The sequence below is a fragment of the Merops nubicus genome, unplaced genomic scaffold (assembly GCF_000691845.1).
Source record: "Merops nubicus isolate BGI_N331 unplaced genomic scaffold, ASM69184v1 scaffold11579, whole genome shotgun sequence".
In the NCBI taxonomy this organism is placed as follows: Eukaryota; Metazoa; Chordata; class Aves; order Coraciiformes; family Meropidae; genus Merops; species Merops nubicus.
The window spans coordinates 1-19,084 of record NW_008629065.1 but is presented as its reverse complement, the minus strand read 5'-3'; the positions used below and the strand labels follow the sequence as shown (position 1 = coordinate 19,084).

The 19,084-nt window shown below is 46.0% G+C and overlaps 1 protein-coding gene across 1 annotated transcript in view; it reads left to right on the top strand.

The window, feature by feature from the left end:
* LRGUK (leucine-rich repeats and guanylate kinase domain containing) overlaps positions 1-18,853 on the top strand; it is a gene marked incomplete at both ends in the record, with an annotated part of 36,844 nt that extends 17,991 nt beyond the window's left edge. Inside the window, 6 exons of the mRNA XM_008946870.1 lie at positions 3,272-3,391; positions 7,122-7,218; positions 9,076-9,189; positions 12,784-12,985; positions 14,544-14,657; positions 18,696-18,853. Coding sequence (XP_008945118.1) covers positions 3,272-3,391; positions 7,122-7,218; positions 9,076-9,189; positions 12,784-12,985; positions 14,544-14,657; positions 18,696-18,853 — 805 coding nt within the window. The remainder of the gene's footprint in view (positions 1-3,271; positions 3,392-7,121; positions 7,219-9,075; positions 9,190-12,783; positions 12,986-14,543; positions 14,658-18,695) is intronic.
* Positions 18,854-19,084: the final 231 nt, after the last annotated feature.

Genomic DNA, 19,084 nt, shown 5'->3' with positions numbered 1-19,084 from the left:
CTGGAGAGATCCCAAACGTGGCTGGTGTGACCCTGGGCACCCTGCTGGGGGTGAGCTGCTGGAGCAGGGGGTGGGATGAGATGATCCCCAGAGGTCCCCTCCAGCCCCACCATGCTGGGGTTCCATGATTCTTTACTCTCTCTATTAAAAATGACCCTAAGAACAAAGCCAAAAGTCACATTCTTGCATATTCTGCATCTTGAAAACGTCAGCATTAAGTTTCTCAAGCCATTCCCTCTCCCTGTGTGCTTGGTGATTCTGACTTTAATTACCTAGTAACACACCACTGAACTATCTGATGGGTTTTTTTTCCCCTCCTAGAAATACAAGTGACATTTAAAAAGGCAGCTTGGTCCTGGTTACAACTGCTGCAGGGGGAGCAGAAGACTAGTGGCAGAGAGCTCTTCACTCTGCTGGGCAGGAACACCATGAGGTGTCTGGCCATTGAGGATAGATTCATTCAGAGAAGAAATAGAGCATGATTATTTTTAACAAAGACAGTAATTAACCACTGGAACGATTCAGCAAGAGCTCCCCACAGCTGGAATGGTTTTAATTAAAAGATGCTCTAACGGAACCCCAGATCTCAGGCTGGAAACAAGAAGGAAGTCAGGGAAATCCCAGAGCTGATGTGATGAGGGGAGTCTGACTTAGATGATCACAGTAGTCCCTCCAGGCCCTGAAATCTATTAATCCTGCACAGCAGTGTGCTACTCTACTCAAGGAAGACAAAGAAAGTTGAAAGAGGCACGTGGAATGAGCCTAGAACTCTTCACAAGGTGCTGTTTACAACTTGTAGGAAACCCAAAGCTTCTTATTTATCTTTTGAGAAGCTGTAGGTTGATGGTGTTGTGGACGTGTCCTCCATGTTCTTCTGCTGAAATAATAAAGCCAAGGAATCAGAGGATGGGAGGAATTTGAACAGCTGTCATTTATTGTAAAGAATTTGGATTCCAGGAATGCTCACATCAAGCAATGGGATCTTGTATCGTTACTGGAGGCAACACTTCCTTGGGGAAGAAAAGGTGATGGAGGAATTCTGCAGCTTGCAAGAGTAGAACAGGTCGTGTGCCTGGAGAAGGAATGTGTCAAACTCTGTTGAGGAGAAGGGTTCTGTCATCACAGCCCTGCCTGGACATCATTCTTCACAGGGAGTGTGACCTTGAGCAGGAGTAAGAACCTTTCTGCTACGTCCTGATAAATTTTGAATCTCTAGTCACCAAGCATATTTGATGGAATTCCCACCTTCCAAATGGTTATTGATGGTAGTGGATTTGGAGTATCCACCAGTGTCAATAAACCCTCCTGGGAATCGAGCAGAATGTCACCACCCAACAGGTCCAGATGAGGAATTTTAAACTGTGTTTTTAGTGTATTGTGTAAATCAGCTTCTTGTGTTAATGCTGTCTAACCTTAACCAGTGGCTTGGGCCAGCACTGGTGTGGCCAGCAGGAGCAGGGCAGGGATCGTCCCCCTGGGCTGGGCACTGGGGAGGCTGCCCCTCCAATCCTGGGGGCAGGTTTGGGCCCCTCCCTCCCAGAAGGCCCTTGAGGGGCTGGAGCGTGGCCAGAGAAGGGCAACGGAGCTGCTGGGGAAGGGTCTAGAGCCCAAGTGTGGGGAGGAGCAGCTGAGGGAGCTGGGGGTGCTGAGCCTGGAGCAAAGGAGGCTCAGGGGAGACCTTCTGGCTCTGCACAGCTCCTGACAGGAGCCTGGAGCCAGGGGGGGGTCGGGCTCTGCTCCCAAGGGACAAACAGGACAAGAGGGCAGGGCCTCAAGTTGCCCCAGGGGAGGGGGTTGCCCTGGAGGGGTTTTCAAGCCATGGAGATGTGGTGCTGAGGGACAGGGGTCAGTGAGGGCAGTGCTGGGGGAACAGTTGGATTTGGTCATCTCAAAGGTCTCTTCCAGCCAATTCTATGATTCTATGACTTTTCTCTATGTGTTGTAGGTGTCACCACTCTGCACAGTGAGTAAAAATCCCTTTGGTCTCCCAAGGGTTCTGCTGCTGTCTTGCTTTAAAATAGTCTAGTGGGTGGAACACTGAACCCAGAGCTGGTCTTCATTTCACAGTTTAGAACAGCACCTATGTACAGACACGAGCCACTCTCTTAATTTATTAGGTGTATCTGTTATTTCTTTTGTGAAGATAGCACTCCACAGGAGAATTACAAGATGGAATTGCATTATTACCTTAGTGCTTCTGAAACATCTAGCCCCATTCTATAAATATAGTCTATAATGGATAATGGAGCTGGTTTGCTGAACTTAAAATAGGAGTAAAGCAATTACTTAGCAATCTTTTTTCCTCCTTGCTTGTGCTGGGTGGTTATCATCACTTTTTACAGAGCTAGTTGTTAGGGAAAAGGTAAAAGAAGTTGAGTGTTTTCTGGTACTTGTGTTCACCTGCCTGAAATCACAGAAAATGGAAGCTAAATGCACAATAGGTAGTTTTCTTCCACTTTCAAAATTAAATGTAAAGCTATTTATTAGTTAAAAATAACTGGCTTTGAAATGATCTCAACTATTTCTGACATCTTATCCTGTGGCAAAATCTTCAGACCTAGCTGAGATTTAAATGGGGGAGTCCACGGTTGCATTCCATTTATAGCTGTCTCAATAAATTGCTGGACCCTCCAAAGGGCAGAAATGCTTTTTAGTCTGGTATTTACAGCTGGAAGTGGAAATTTTAGGATCTAATCCTCTCAGCGTGGAGAAAATGGAGGACTTTGTATTTTTGGGCTCTTTTTTTTGGGGGGGGTTATTTGTGTTCCGTGGACTTTAAGGATCTCGGTGCTTTTCATTGTCTTGAATTGAAGAGTTCTTTGCAATTTCCACCTTCATCTGGCAAGGCCATGAGAAGCCAGCAAGATTATGTGCAGGTTCATGCTCATCTTCTGATCCTGCTCATTAAATTATCACCATCTCTGCAATAGCTTTGGGAAACTCTTAACCAAATCCCAGCGACAGCGTAACTGCAAGAGGGAGCTTCAGAAAAGGCTATAAATCCAAAAAGATTATCCTAGACATCACATTATTCCTCTTGCAAAAGAGACCCAGGGGTTTTTAATGCAGTTTTGTGCTATTTTTATGTTTAGAGTGGATCAAGCTGAGCACACACTTCCCCCAACTCCTGTGTGTGCTGGGAACAACGTGAGCAGTGTGACAGACAGAGGAGAGGAGTTGCAATGATGATAAAATCTCTGCAGAAGCTGCATAGAAAGTTGCTCAAGGCTTTGTTTTGTAGGTAATGACTCTTGGTTTGCTTTTCTTGCAGCACTTTACCTGGTCTTGACACTCCCTACCCCATGCTGGTGTTGGTTGGCCCTGTAGCCTGTGGGAAGAGAGAGCTCACTCATAAGATCTGCAGACAGTTCAACAATTTCTTCAGATATGGGTGAGTTTCCTCCATAAGTTTAAAAAAAAACTCAAATGATCCAGGCTAGAATTGCTGCTGGTTTGGTTTTTATTGTGGTTTTTTTATTAAAGAAGTTAAAAGCTAATGACAACCAATAAATGTTCCTTACTATGCATTTTATCTCTTCCCCGGGGCTTGATTGCCTGAAGTCATCAAATACTTCCTTAAAAGAAAAGCTGTTTAAATTACCCTGTTCTTTTCAAAGGTGAAGAGCAAACAAACAATCAGAAATGTGTCAGTTAGTGCTTCTTTCATCGATCTGTTCTACTCCTGCTCACTAATGCCCCTCAACCTCAGCATCTGTTCAGCTAGATACGTGTTTCTCTTCATTTCTGTGAGGTAGCTGCCTGTAAACACCTCAGCCTGTGTGAGATTCTGAGCCAGGAGCTCAGAAAGGAACCCAGTGCAGTTGCTGGACCAGTTTATTATCCTGTGAGTAGTGTTATCAAAGCAAATGGCACCTTTCAGGCTTCACCACCTGCTGAGAGGACTAATTCTCCCTCTCTGAAAGGTCTGAATTAGGATCCTTGCTGCCTTGGGCTCCCTGTGTGCTTAGTAGAGAGAAACTCTCTCTCTATCCAAGGGAGATGCAGCCTTTCTGGGTTGCAGCACACAGTGGATGGGAAGTCTGGCTGAGTGAGATCACCACTCTCTGCTCCCAGAAATTAGGTGCTGCAAGCTGCTCCTCTTGTCCACCCACTCCAGGCTTCATGGTACCTGAACTTCACAGCTCCTACAGCAGATGCTGTCCAGCACTGCTCTGTATCCCTGCAGCATTCTCTCTCCTCTGTTTTCTCAGATCTTTTATTACATGAAATTATCCATTCATATTTAATCAGACTTTGGTCACAGAATTATTTCAGTTAGAATAGACCTCTAAGATCATGGAGTCCAGCCCTTCCCCAGCACTGCCAGGTCCCCACTGCCCCGTGTCCCTCACCCCACATCTCCACGGCTTGGAAACCCCTCCAGGGGTGGGGACTCCACCACTGCCCTGGGCAGCCTGGCACAGGCCTCCACAGCCCTCCAGGGCAAGAAATTGTTCCCAAAATCCAACCTCAACCTCCCCTGGGGCAACTTGAGGCCCTTTCCTCTTGTCCTGTCTGGGCCTTCTGGGAGGGAGGGGCCCAAACCTGCCCCCAGGATTGGAGGGGCAGCCTCCCCAGTGCCCAGCCCAGGGGGACGATCCCTGCCCTGCTCCTGCTGGCCACACCAGTGCTGGCCCAAGCCAGGATGCTGGTGGCCTTCTTGGCCCCCTGGGCACACGCTGCCTCCTCTCCAGCTGCCTGTCCCCCAACCCCCCAGGGCCTTTCCCTGGGGCACTTTCCAGCCCCTCTGCCCCAGCCTGGAGCTGCAGGGGGGTGTGGTGACCCCAGGGCAGGACCCGGCCCTTGGCCTGGTTGAACATCAGCCCATGGGTCCAGCCTGGCCAGAAAGGGACCATTACCACATGCAGATGTGAGAACAGTTCCTTGGAGCTCTTGGCTTCCCAGGAGCATGCTCTGTGTGTTGATGGGATGTCTAGTAGTAGCCTTCTTCTCAAACATGATACACCAAGGTGGAGGAGCCTCCATATAATGCTCTCTGCTCTGTGCTCCACTGAGAGCCACTGGCTGGGTGAGACCATGGAACTGGGAGGCTGAGAGGACACATAAGAAGAGTTCTGTGGAGGTTATGTGACTGGAAAAACCACTTTTGGCCTTCCTTTAAAGCAGCTACTGTGTTTTGAAAGACTAGATGGGAAATTACAAGCTAATTGAATGCCAATTGAAATTCCCCAAGTGCTGTGTGTCTTTTTAAGAACATTGGTTTTATATTGTGGATTTTATTTCCTTAAAAGTTTTATGCACGAGCAGGAAAAAAAAAGAAGTGAGAGAGACAGAATCTTAACAGAGCAGAAAATTGCAACCATAAAGCAAAGTTGTCTTTTAATTATTCAGTGGAGATTTAAGCAATTTTATGGCTTACACTTTTAAATTTCAAACATTCCACTCATTAAAAATGTATTTCATGGCAAGCTACCCTGGCAGCCTGAATGTAAACATGGCCTTGCCATTCAAAAGGGTTGTCACGTTTCGAAGTGTTGCAAAAAACAAAGTGCAATTGGACCCTCAAACCATCTGGCTGGTGCTCAGGAGTGACCTTTAAAGCTGGATGGGTTCCTAGTGTCTTAAAGAAAAGCAGGTCTTTGAAGTGTAGTTTTACAGCAGCCACGTGGAGCACAGTTCTCATCTGCCACAGCTTGCTGAGAAGAGAAGAGGAGGAGAAGAGAAGAGAAGAGAAGAGAAGAGAAGAGAAGAGAAGAGAAGAGAAGAGAAGAGAAGAGAAAGAGAAAGAGAAAGAGAATATAGAAGAGAAAGAGAAGAGAAAGAGAAGAGAAGAGAAGAGAAGAGAAGAGAATATAGAAGAGAAGAGAAAGAGAAGAGAAAGAGAAGAGAATATAGAAGAGAAGAGAAGAGAATATAGAAGAGAAGAGAAGAGAAGAGAAGAGAAGAGAAGAGAAGAGAAGAGAATATAGAAGAGAAGAGAAAGAGAAGAGAATATAGAAGAGAATATAGAAGAGAAGAGAATATAGAAGAGAAGAGAAAGAGAAGAGAATATAGAAGAGAAGAGAAGAGAAGAGAAGAGAAGAGAAGAGAATATAGAATAGAACAGAATAGAATAGAATAGAATAGAATAGAATAGAATAGAATAGAATAGAATAATCACTAGTCTTGGAAAGGATCTCTAGGATCATCAAGTCCAACCTTCAATTAACACCTTCTAATGTGATGTTCATGAAGATCTGTCCAGCTCTGCATTAGAGACTAAAGCACTTCATGGTTTATAACTCAGCTGCTGGGAATAAATGCACAGAAATGGCCTGCTAGGGGGTATATTTTTTTAGACATGATTTTGGTGTTTTCCAGAACAATTCAGCAAAAATCCAAGAGTTAAAATGCTGTTGGTGTGAGTCAATGCCAAAGCCCCACCTTCCACTTTTGTTCCTGTTATCCTACAATGTAAAAGCTAAAATCCAACCTGAAACAAGTAGCAAAACATCATTTCCTAAGCTAGAGCATGAGCCACACCATGCTTTCATCTAAAATTACTGCATGCATTGACTTAGCTGGGGTTTTTTGGGTTTATTTGAGGGTTTTTTTAGTGTTTCACCCTTCACATATCTGAGGTTTATCCTTTTCTCCTTATGTAGTGGCAGGCAATTACTTTCCCTGCCTTGTACCCCACTTATCTCCCTAGTTTGAGGATTATTTCTCCCTTTACTACTAGGGGTCTGTTTAAAGATTGGTCTTTCTATCTCTTTCTTTAACCTCACAGTTCATCCCAGCTCCTCGTTTTCTTTTCCATATTTAGGATTCTCCTTTCAATCATCCAAGAGCTGCCAGAACTGGGAAAAAAAAATGGTTTCATCATTTCTCTGTTCCAGGGTGCTGTGACAGCTCCAGTTCAGGCCAGCCTGGGCTGGGGGGGGATTTATAGCCAAAATCTAATGTTACATTTAAACTTTTTCTTTTGTATTTATGGTTTAATCTGTCAAATATGCAGCATTAGCAGTATGATTTGCACCTCTTTATTTTACTCCTATTTCTTCACTTTTTAAAACTAAAATGATTTGTAGAATTCTCCCTTTTCCACCCCCCTTCCTATTCTGTAGCTGCTGCTGTGATTGAAAACAGGTTATTGCTTTATTATCCCATTTATCTTCCAGTCCCTGTCACACTACCAGGGCAGCTTACTTTGGTGAAGAAAACAGACTTGATTATTATTTCATTTCTCAAGAAGCCTTTGACAAGATGGTGAACACAGTAAGTACCTGACTAGTATCCCACTAGGCCTATTTCCTACACACAGAGTGAACTCAACTTTTTTTTGTCCAGGTCTAATTTTTTAGGGTTTTTTTTCCCTATATATTAAGTTTATGTCTATGTGCACATGCTTATTCACTCAGTTATAACAGTGGCTTAAGTTCATTAGCCAGAAACCACAAATTTGTTGTGCATTTATGCTGTCTTGTCTTCTCTATGAATGTACAGAAACCAGGAAATGGGCCTAATGGGCAGGAGGAATCTTTAAACAGGAGTATACTGTAGAAATAAACTTATTTCCATATCACAGAATTGGAGAATCAAAGAATGGTTTGGGTTGGAAGGGACAGTGTCAAAAAGTTCTTCCTTAGATCTAGTAAATCTTTGAGTTTCAAACCATCACACCCATTGTGTCCAACAGGCCCTGCTCCAAAGTCTGTCCCCAGCTTTCTGACAGCCCCCTTGAAGTCCTGAAAGGCCACCAGAAGGTCTTTTTGGAGCCTTCTCCAGGCCCAACTCTCCCAGCCTGACCTCCCAGCAGAAGGGTTCCAGCTCTCTGATCATCCTATATAAATATCTAGGGCTTGTGCAGGAAAGAAAAACTCTTGAAACAGCTGCCTCTTTTTGGTTTTATTTTCACCTTTTTTCAAACTCTTCCAGCAGGGATTTCAGTCTTTTAAAGTTTATCAAATTCACCCTCAAGGCATCGTGCTTCTCTCTGAAGGCACTTGTGCCTCCAGCCACTCTTTCTGATGCCCTTTGGTGCCTGCAAGAAAGCTTTGGCTTGGGAACCCACCACAGAGCTCCTTATTCCTACACAAACAGAGGAGCCAACACAGTCTGAAGCAACTGATCTGGTCCTTACTGATAACTCTCAGTGATCAAGCAGTTGAATTTTAAATGCCTATAATCTGCTTACATCTCTCTAGATGTCCTACTGGGAAGCAAAAATTCACTTGTCAGGGTTTGACTTTGAAATTTCTTGGCCAGTTAAACATTCCTCTTAGAGATTTGTTTCCCTGCTCCTTTTTCTTTGGCATCTTCTGTTTTCTGAGGCACAGCCATATGGTTTGCTGCAGTGTCACAAGAAGGATGGTCCTTGCTTTAGATCTTGCTTTGTTTATGGTGTGAATGAATAACCAAGGAAAGCTGCAACCTGTCAGCAGCTTGTTCTCAAGACCCTGGTGTTTTATCATCCATGACCAATGGAGAAGCCTCTATCCTGCTTTGCTTTGGGCTTTGGGCTCTTCTCTCCAAATCCTCTACTCCCTTTGTCCTTATGATGATGATTTAGGTAAGGAGAAACTATCTAGGGAGAGAGAGACAGGGAGTCCAGAGTGGTTCTGCTCCTTTAGGGAAGTTGTTTCCCTTAAAATTGGGCATGGACTCATTGGAGCAGGTCCAGAGGAAGGCCATGAATATGAGGGGAGGCCAGGCTGAGAGAGTTGGGCTTGGTCAGCCTGGAGAAGAAAAGGATCCAGGGAGACCTTCTTGGGGCCTTTCAGGACTATGAGAAAGATGAGGAGGGACTTTTTACAAGGGCTTGTAGTGATAGGACAAGGGGCAATGGTTGAAAACTGGAAGAGGGGAGAATAAGATTAGAAATTAAGAAGTTTTTCACTGTGAGGGTGGTGAGACCCTGGCCCAGGTTGCCCAGGGGAGCTGTGGATGTTCCATCACTGGAGGTTTTCCAGACCATGTTGGATTGTGCTCTGAGCAACCTGCTCTAGTGGGGGGTGTCCCTGCCCATGGCAGAGGGGGTGGAACTGGATGATCTTCAAGGTCCCTTCCAAACTGAACCATTCTGTGATTCCATGAAAATATTTCCTGGGTCATATTTGCTGTTTTGGATTTCAGGGCAAGTTTATAGCAACCTATCAATACAGTGGCTACTACTATGGACTTGGGAGAGACATTGTAGAATCAATTGCCAGAGAGGGTCTTGCAGCCTGTGTTCACTTAGAAGTTGAGGTAAGGATTCCTTACAGCTCAAGCATCTCTCCACTCTCTAGATGTGAAGCAACAGCACTCCCTTTACAGACACCCACATTGAGTCACATGGGTCCTTCTGATGGGTTCTTCAAATTTCCTGGTTTATTTTTTCAGTCTTCAGCAGCCTCATCTTGCCACCACATCACTAGGACTTGCCATGACATTGTCCTCAGCTTTTCAACCATGTGCTTTCCACCCACCTGCAGCTTACAGAGGAACTGGTCTGCAGTCATAGAATCATAGAATTGTTCTGGTTGGAAGAGACAAGATCTTCAAGTCCAACCATTAACCTGGTGATGCCAAGTCCATGACTAAACCATGTCCCTCAGCACCACGTCTCCACAGCCTTGACAAACCTTTCAGAGAAGAAATTGTTCCTCAGGGGCAACTGAAACCTCCCCTGGGGCAACTTGAGGCCCTTTCCTCTTGGCCTGTACCTTGGGAGCAGAGCCCGACCCCCCCCTGGCTCCAGGCTCCTGTCAGGAGCTGTGCAGAGCCAGAAGGTCTCCCCTGAGCCTCCTTTGCTCCAGGCTCAGCACCCCCAGCTCCCTCAGCTGCTCCTCCCCACACTTGGGCTCTAGACCCTTCCCCAGCAGCTCCGTTGCCCTTCTCTGGCCACGCTCCAGCCCCTCAAGGGCCTTCTGGGAGGGAGGGGCCCAAACCGGCCCCCAGGATTGGAGGGGCAGCCTCCCCAGTGCCCAGCCCAGGGGGACGATCCCTGCCCTACTCCTGCTGGCCACACCAGTGCTGGCCCAAGCCAGGATGACAGTGGCCTTCTTGGCCCCCTGGGCACACGCTGCCTCCTCTCCAGCTGCCTGTCCCCCAACCCCCCAGGGCCTTTTCCACCACTGCACACCTCCTGATCACCCCTGTAGGAATGCCATGCTTCTCCTCTGCTGGTGAGGCAGTTGGAGGATGCCTGCAGGCCTGAGGCAATATTTTGGGCAGGACTATTACAAGGTCTAATCTCTCTGAGGGATCCCTTGAGCCTCTCTGAGGTTTATCAGGTGCACATGCACAGAGGGCAGTGTCTCAGAAGTCATGCTGTGTTGGGAAACAAGGTCACAAACAAAGTGTGAGGCCCTATCTCTTGGAATCCCAAAAATGACATATTAGCTAGTTTTCTAATTATGTACTTATTATTTTAGATCAAGATTTTAGCTAGGGGTTGAGGTGGCAAAAAGAAAAGGCTTGCTACAGTTCCTTCCATATTCTTTCTACAAAATAAGCTCCATCTCTATGAGCTTCCAAAATGAGAGAGTCTACAGAGGGCCTGGAATGTGATCCTGAGTGTTGCTGGGTTCCCTGTGCTCACAGAGCTCAGCCCTGCCTCTTGGGGGTGACTACAGGTTAACTAACACTCCTACACTCATGAGAGATGGGGGAAAAAACTCACAGAGATAAAAAAGACATGTAGGGAACTGCAGTGCTAACATAGGGTCTGAAGCTGGGCATCCAGAGTTAGGAGAATGACTGAGGAGATGAGCAAAAAAATGATACTAAATTCAATTCATTTTAGGGTGACTATTTTGTGTGTGGAACTGATGATTGAAAAACTAGTTTTCAGTTCAGAACCTTCATGTTCCTGAGGAATTTTAGTCCCCTTTGGCCCAAATAAATCTGAAAAAAAATCAGAGAAGATTAATTATGCTGGAATGAGGTGCCTTGTAAAGCTGTCAGCTCTTCACAGAGGAGATGGGCTATCAAATAATTTAGGAGGAACAATGTTCCATGAAGTTCTGTTTATTCAGAAGGAGGTTAACCCAGCAACACCAGCATTGACCAGAACTTTTACTGGGTGGTGCCCAAGCTCCTGGACAGACAGCTGAGGAGCTCCTTGGTCACTGAGGTTCCAAGATCACACAGTAATTCTGTGTGGTCTGCTCTCACTGTGGGCTCTGCTAGCAGATGAGAAACAATAACAGTGAGTTATGAACCTGAATAGAAGTTATCCAAGCCCATTATCTTCTGTGAGGCTCCTAAGAAAAGTGATTTAGCACTATTAAAAGAAATTTTAATTACGGTCCGTGGGCCGAGGCTGAAAATTTAGAGCTGTTCATCCCCTTTCATCTGGAGTTTATCTTCCACTGCTAAAGGAGACTGACACACATTTTTAAAAGTTCCATCTTGCTGAGTCTGCAGCTGCAGGCAGTGAAGCTGCTGTGGCTCTGACACACACTTCTGCTGGAGTCAGCACGTTTGCAGTGTGACCATCAAGTTCCAACCAGGGGTGTAGTGACTTCCAGAGTCACAGAATGGTGGGGTTGGGAGAGGCCTACTGGAGATCATCTCATCCAACCCCCCCTTCTAAAGCAGGGTCACCCACAGCAGGGTGCCCAGGATCACATCCAGGTGGGTTTTGAGTGAATCCAGAGCAGGACAGAGAGAGGACAAGGCAGCTTTGTTACCCTTTGGACACACTGCAGGAACTCAAGGTCCTCCTTGGAGTGAGGGGCTCAAAACTGAGCCCAGGATTCAAGGTGTGGTCTCCTCAGTGCTGAATCCAGCTGGACAATCCCTGCCCTGCTCCTGCTGGCCACAGCAATGCTGAGAGAAAAATTCATTCCATGTTGTGCCCTTCATCTGTGTTCAATACCATTTCTTCTTGCTGCCTCTAAAACCACCTTTCTCCAGCTCCAGGCCTCCATTTTCTAACTGACCATTGCTGAGGTGTTTATACTTGTGTCTAGTGTCAAGATTATGCCCATCTCTTATCATCCCCTCCCTGTAGTCCTCTCCATTGTGTTTCAGCTTCTCAAGGTCTTTGCTATCATGCCAGACCTGTATTTATCTACACTGTGTTATTGAGTCATAAACATCTCATTCTACCTGGGACAACCTATCATAAACCTGTGGCTGCACCTCACAAAGATCAAACAATTAGCTGTAGACACCCAGTCAACAAGAGAAACTGCCACAGCTGAACCAAGTAAAACAACATTTCAGCCAAGCCAAGAGAAGTTCAAAGCAACATCCAGCATTACCTTGGTCTTGATGATCTTGAAGGTCTCTTCCAACCAGAACAATTCTGTGATTGCAAGGTGCTCCAGGAAAAGAATCAGGCCTCTATCTCAATGGCTTGGCACAGTTTCACTGAGGAAAAATCCACCAGCTGAGGAGAAAACTGTCAGGTTTTGCATGGTGGGAAGCTAAGGGCCAAGGTGCTGCTGCAGGTAAGTTGTCCTGTGTGTCAGTAGAATAGTGTGAGCCACACATTTCAAGTGACTAGGTCCTCCTGGGATAGAAAGGATGGAAGAGAAGGAAAAGCCCTGAACTGGTGGGCATGAGAAATGTGGTGTTTGAAATCCCTGTGGAACTGGAATGGAAGGATTCTTTCAAAAGTGTGTTTAGAATAAAGTTATGCTGTTATAACACTCTCCATGTGCAGCTTTAGGGCACTTCACCTTGAACTTGTCTCTTCTGTGAAGCTGGATGCTAGATGTGGAGAGCTGTAGATTGGATACAAGTCTCCAGCCCTGGATTTTGTGATAGATATGGAATTGTCCTAAAAGAAGTCCAACAGACATTGAGTTTCAGCCACAAAACATTCCATTTCTCTCCTTATTTTTCAAGGGTGTTCGTAGCTTGAAAAAAACCTCCTTTAAACCCAGATATATCCTCTTGGTACCCATGAACAAAGAAAACTATGAGGGACATCTGAGGAGGACAGGATTTGTCAGCAGGCCAGAGATTGAAGAAGCAGTCTCCAGAGTGGACATGTATGTCCACATGAGTCAGGAGCTCCCAGGATACTTTGATGCAGTCGTCAACACAGGTGAGTTCACCTCTTTCATGCCATAAAGCTGACCTCTAATGGTCCACCAAGAGATGGACTGAAAGCACCAGGCAAACAAAGCCACTGGTAAATGGGGAACTAAGGATGACAAATGGTTTAATGCTCAACATAACAGTTTAATTCACAGTTTCTAATTCCCTTAATTCATAGGATCATAGAATGACAGGTTGGAAGGGACCTCAATGATCATCTGGTCCAACCTTCCTTGGCAAAAGCCTGCTCTAGACAAGGTGGCCCAGCTGAACCTTCAAAGTGTCCAGTGTTGGGGAATCCACCACTTCCCTGGGGAGGTTATTCCCATGGCTGATGGTTCTTGTGAAAAATGTCTGATTTTACTACTTAATCCTTGTCCCAGGAATCACAGAATCACTATGGTTGGAAAGGACCTCTAGGATCATCACATCCAACCTTCATCCCAACATCTCCCTAAAATCTGAAAGAATCTAAAAAGATTCTAAAGAATCTAAAAGAATCTAAAAAGATTCTAAAGAATCTAAAAGCTCTGGAGATCTGCTAGGGCTGAATCTCTCTCCTGTGTCCAAGTTGTGCTTTAAGCTCAACTAGGAAGTGAAACCCAACTACTGAACTCAGCAGAACACTTGGGGAAGAACATGAAACTGATCCATGCTAGCTGTTGATTTCTGGGGTGGGTCAGAAGTGCTCTAGATCTAACAGACCTTCTTATCTCTGGGCAGGGGAGGGTTTTTTCAAGTGTTGAGGTCACAGCTGATGTGCAGTCTGGCAACATCTCCCTCTAAAGGTCCTGCAAAGCTTTTCCTTGTAGGACTTTTCTCCTTGGTCACTTGCTCAAGCCCCTCAGCCTGAAGCAAGGAATGTGAGGGTGGTAATTTTATTGAAACAAATGTCTGCTTCTTGATATTTAGGAATTGAAGATAGTGAGTGGCAGAGAAGATTCCTCTTCTAGTTTGTTCTGTCTCTACCATTTTGTGGAGGTAATTCCAGAAATCCCAGCATGGTGGGGTTGGACCTCTGGAGATCATCTGGTCCAGCTCCAGCAGGGTGCCCAGGGTCACAGCCAGTTGGGTTTGGGATCTCTCCAGAGCAGGAGACTCCACAGCCTCTCTGGGCAGCTGCTCCAGGCCACCCTCCCACCAAAGTTTCTCTTCCTCTTCAGAAGGAACCTTCTGGGTTCCAGTTTGTGTCTGTTAGTTTTGTGGCTCACCACAGTGATGGTGAAATGGATCATTCTGCTATGAAATGCTGTATTTATAATTATTGTCCATATGCTGCTGGCCATTTCACTACAGCATTAAAGAAATAAACCACAGTCAACCAAACTGCAGGAGGAGAATATGCAGGTGAGTGCAGGAACAGAGATGAAATTCAGGTTGTTTTCTTGAGTGTGCTGTTTATGCAGGTGAAGATTTTTCTCCCCCAAAGAGATGAGCTGGATGAGTTAAGGAAGCATTTCTGTGTCAAACTGCTGTGATTTGTGACTTGGTACTCAAGAAAGCTTGGGTTTTGGTTCACTAAGTGTCCTTCCTCTCCACCATGAAATGCATATCCCTTTCTGCAGATGAACTGGATGAGGCCTTCACAGAGCTGAGCTTCCTCATAAAGGCATACCTGGGTTTGGAGCCACCTCAGGCTGCTGAGGGCATCCAGGATGTGACCAGCAGAGCAGGAGCAGGTACAGTGTCTGGACTGGTTCTGTTAGAGTGTTCCTACTTGGTTGTTCCAAGAACTGAAATCTGTGAGTGATGCAACCCCTGAGACTGCTCATCTCTGAAAACTCAACTCTGTAGTGGGTCTCCTGGGCTGACTCCTCCCTGAGATCTGGATCTTTAATGGAGATTTCTCCAGGTACTTCAGTCACCCTGTGCCCTGAGGCAATAACAAGCAGGAAGTGAGTTGCCTGACTCTTCTGAAGGTACTTTTGGGATGAGGATCTCCCACTGACTCCAGATGAATCACACACAAGAGATGTGTCTGTGCCTGAGAGCTTTGTGCCTGGCAAAGTGTTGGCCAACAGGAGAAGGGTGTGGCACTGAGACAGGATCAGAGAATCACAGAGTGGTAGCTTGAATCTCCAGAGGATGAGTTACAGAGCCTGGTGCTCAAGCTGTCTGCTCAACTAACATGCATTTGACTTAAACTGTAGGATCTCACACTCCCCCCACCCCCTAGTTTTCTCCTGGCTTGAGTGCAGCCCCAATGGAGAACATCTGAGATGCCTTTCACAGAATCACAGAGTGGTAGGGGCTGGAAGGGACCTCTGGAGATCATCTGGTCCAACCCCCCTGCTCCAGCAGCTCACCCCCAGCAGGGTGCCCAGGGTCACACCAGCCACGTTTGGGATCTCTCCAAAGCAGAAGACTCCCCAGCCTCTCGGGGCAGCTGCTCCAGGCTCGGCCCCCCGCCCCCCAAAGAAGTTTCTCCTCCTGCTCAGGGGGCACCTCCTGGGTTCCAGCTGGTGCCCGTTGCCCCTTGGCCGGTGGCGGGGCACCACTGAGCAGAGTCTGGCCCCAGCCTCTTGCCCCCCGGGGCCCTTTAGCTCTTGCTCAGCACTGCTCAGATCCCCTCTGAGGCTTCTCTTCTCCAGCTCAGCAGCCCCAGGGCTCTCAGCCTGGCCTGGCACAGAGATGCTCCAGCCCCTCAGCAGCTTCACAGCCCCCACTGGACTCTCTCCAGTAGCTCCTGGTCTCTCTTGACCTGGGGAGCCCAGAACTGGACCCAGTACTCCTGAGGTGGCCTCACTAGGGCAGAGTAGAGGGGGAGGAGAACCTGCCTTGGTCTGCTGCTGACCACACTCTGCGTCATACACCCCAGGAGACCTTTGGCCTTCTGGGCCATGAGGGCCCATTGCTGGCTCATGGTGAACTTACTGTCCAAGAGGTTTATGAAAACCAGGATGGTAAGATCAGTGAAAGCAACTTAGAAGTTCACTCCAAGGGCTTTTATGACTACCCACTGTGGGGCAAACCCAAATGTGTGTTTGTCAGAAGCCTTTTAGCCCTTCAGTGACTAGTGCTTGAGCCTCATGATCCCTTCCAGCTAATCCAAGCACATGCTCATGCCCAACTTACCTTTCCTGCCTACACGTTTCCAGTGTGCTCCTGGCTCTCATTCTTCTGATTGTGAAGCAGTTTCATCTGGAGTGTTTCCATCCAAAAACCATCCTAGGAGAAAAACCCAGCACATCAATTCCTTGGGCAAAGCCATCACTCAGCTCTAGGCTTGGCCCAAGGAGGGAAGGATGGGGGAGAAGAGCTTCATGGCTGCCTGTGGAGGAAGAAAGGAGGATACTCTTGTCAGAGCCACCAAAACTAATATTAGTTGGACATATTGTGAGAGCTCAGTTGTAACCCTTGAATTTATTCCAGCTAGGGCAGGTTACCAGCTGGGATGAAAGCAGAATATGATCTTTAAAACCCTGGAGGGAAAGGAATAAGAAACAGGCATTACAGAACTAAGAGGTTGTGCAACGTGGACTCAGAAGCTGCTCATTTATGTGACCTCTAACTCCAAGAGCCTCCATGGTTTGTGGCTGCCCTGGTTAGATCCATCCCAACAGGAGGGTTCATGAAGTTCCTAAGGAACCCAGAGCCACTCTTCACAACCTTCTCTGTGCCTCAGAAGGCTGCAAATAAAAGTAGCTGAAGAGAGGAGAAAAATATCCCAAAATGTTAACGAAGGGTAGTGTAAAATTCATCAGTTCATCATTTCAAGTAATTTTGTGTCCTGAAAGAATTAATAAATCCTGATTTCCCAGTGGACAAGAAAAAAGCTTCCACACATATTGTGGCGTCTCGGTGCTGCACCAGTGAGGATCTGTCTGAAGAATCTTATTTAATCTTGAACTATGTCAATTATGTTTTCATTTCCAGAGCCTCCACGTTGGTTTGAAGTGAGAGAGAAAACTTCCTTGCCTGATTTGCTGTAATATTGTTACTTATTTGCCTTAAAAACACCAGAGACCTTCTGTCCTGAGAGGCAACAGAACCCACCAAACCCTAACCAAGTTATCAGGAAAGAAGAAAAAAGGGGGAGGACTAGAAATAAGATATTTGTATATAATCCTGGTATTTTTGAATAGATCTATATGTATCTGAAGTTCCTCCAGAGGACTTTGTGTCCCTCAGCAGCTGAGTTCTTTCAGTGAGTGACTCGTCGCCAGAAACTTCCTTAACAGGACTAGATTTGGGAAATTCTGCTCTCCATAAAGCAGCTTTTAAATTTACTATCTGCCATTAAATTCATTTAGAGCTTCATTTAGAGGTGTTTAAATAAATTTAACTACCCTATTTCGAGAGAGCCTCTCCTCCTACAGACTGTGTGAAATAATTTATGTCAAAAAGAAACTTGCCCCAAGGTTGTCTTTAATATGGACATTTTTAGTGAGATAGGAGCAGGGGGAAGATTGGTTGTGTGGAATTATGATGGGGTGTTAATTCCTTTTTTTTTTTAATGAACTGCTGTGCAAGAACTTTTGCTCTTGTATAGAGTAAAAATCCTGGGAAGAAAATAGATAAATTCTGTTTAAAAACTTTTTCTAGCAGAAGCAGAATACATTTCAGAGCTGATAACACCTTGTACTTGCAATAGCTGCTTTCATTCACAGAACTCAGTATTTTACAGCTACTAATTGTATCTCACAGCAGTCCTGTGGAGGATTTTTTTCTACTATTTGTCTTCTACAAATGAGGAGAGGGACATTTGTGCCAAAGGCTGATGGTTGGTGATGCTGAGCATCAGGAATCCCACTGAAGTTTTGGCAGTGAGGCTCTGCCCCTCTGAAGGTTTGACTCTAGTGCTCACTGTCCCTGAAACAGAACCCACCAATCCTCAGTCTCATCTCCTCTGTTCTTAACACCACATCTTCTGGCAGCTACAAACCAGCAGTACATAAAAGTCTCAAAGTCCTCTGATGAGCCTTGAAGCTTTTTTTATAATATACCACAAAAAAAAAGGAGCATATTTACTATATAAACATGCATAAACCTTCTGAAAAAAGTGAGTTAGGTGTTGTCTTCAGCTCTCTGCTTCACATCCATGTTTGATTCCTTGCAAGGCAGCTGTGCTGCAAGTCTTTGGATTTCTGTTTGCAGAAATTGAGATAAAGAACAGAAAAAAAAGGTGCCTGGCTCCAACACATTCCAAGAGCTCTGAGAAGGTTAAAACTTCTAAGTAGGTAGAGTGTAATTAGCTCAGAGGTCGTTCCAGTGGTGCATATCAGAGCATCCATAACAACATGAGAAACAACATTCATTTCACACACAATCCCAGCTTGATAGGGCTGGAAGGGACCTCTGGGGATCATCTCATCCCACCCCCTGCTCCAGCAGCTCACCCCCAGCAGGGTGCCCAGGGTCACACCAGCCACGTTTGGGATCTCTCCAGAGCAGGAGACTCCACAACCTTTCACAAGATTAAGCAGCTTTTCCTAGGCCATTAAGGGTGATTTTGAAAGCATTTTTTCATAACTTTCCTTTGCCTAAGCTAGTGAGGTGAGATAAATTTATTCTATCTGTGAACTACTTGGAAGGTTGAGAAGCCTTTTGGGAACTGCATCATTTATATGCTCTGTAACTTCCCCAGTTCTCTGCTGTGACTGCAGAACTGTGGCAGCTGATGCTGGATGCAAGGCACTGCCTTAGTGTCTCTCTGCTTGCTGGAAGCAAAGTGGTGCTGGGAATATTTTTGCTGAGAAGTGTTGTTTCCACCCTAGGTTCCAGAACAAGGTTCTTGCAAGAGCAGAGACTGTCACCCCGAGGAGAAATTACTGCAACACCTTGGCCCTCATCTGTCAGTGAGTTCTTGGACACTTCTGCCAAAAACTATCCAGGAGGCATCTCAGAGAAACTTGCTGCACACATACTCTCTGTGGTAAGCAGCATTCACTCTTAGCCAGACCTTTCCTTCTCCAGAGCAGGTTGGCACCTACCCTCTGACTGTCTCACCTCAGCAATATCTCCCAGTGCCCAGAGCTGGAGGCAGAGTGATGAGAGTGAGGCAGGTAACCTCAGATGAGAGGCTGAGCTCTTGTTCTGCTCAGTTTTACACCAAAATAAATCTGTTGATTGTAACTGATTTCATAGAATCATTTTGGTTGGAAGA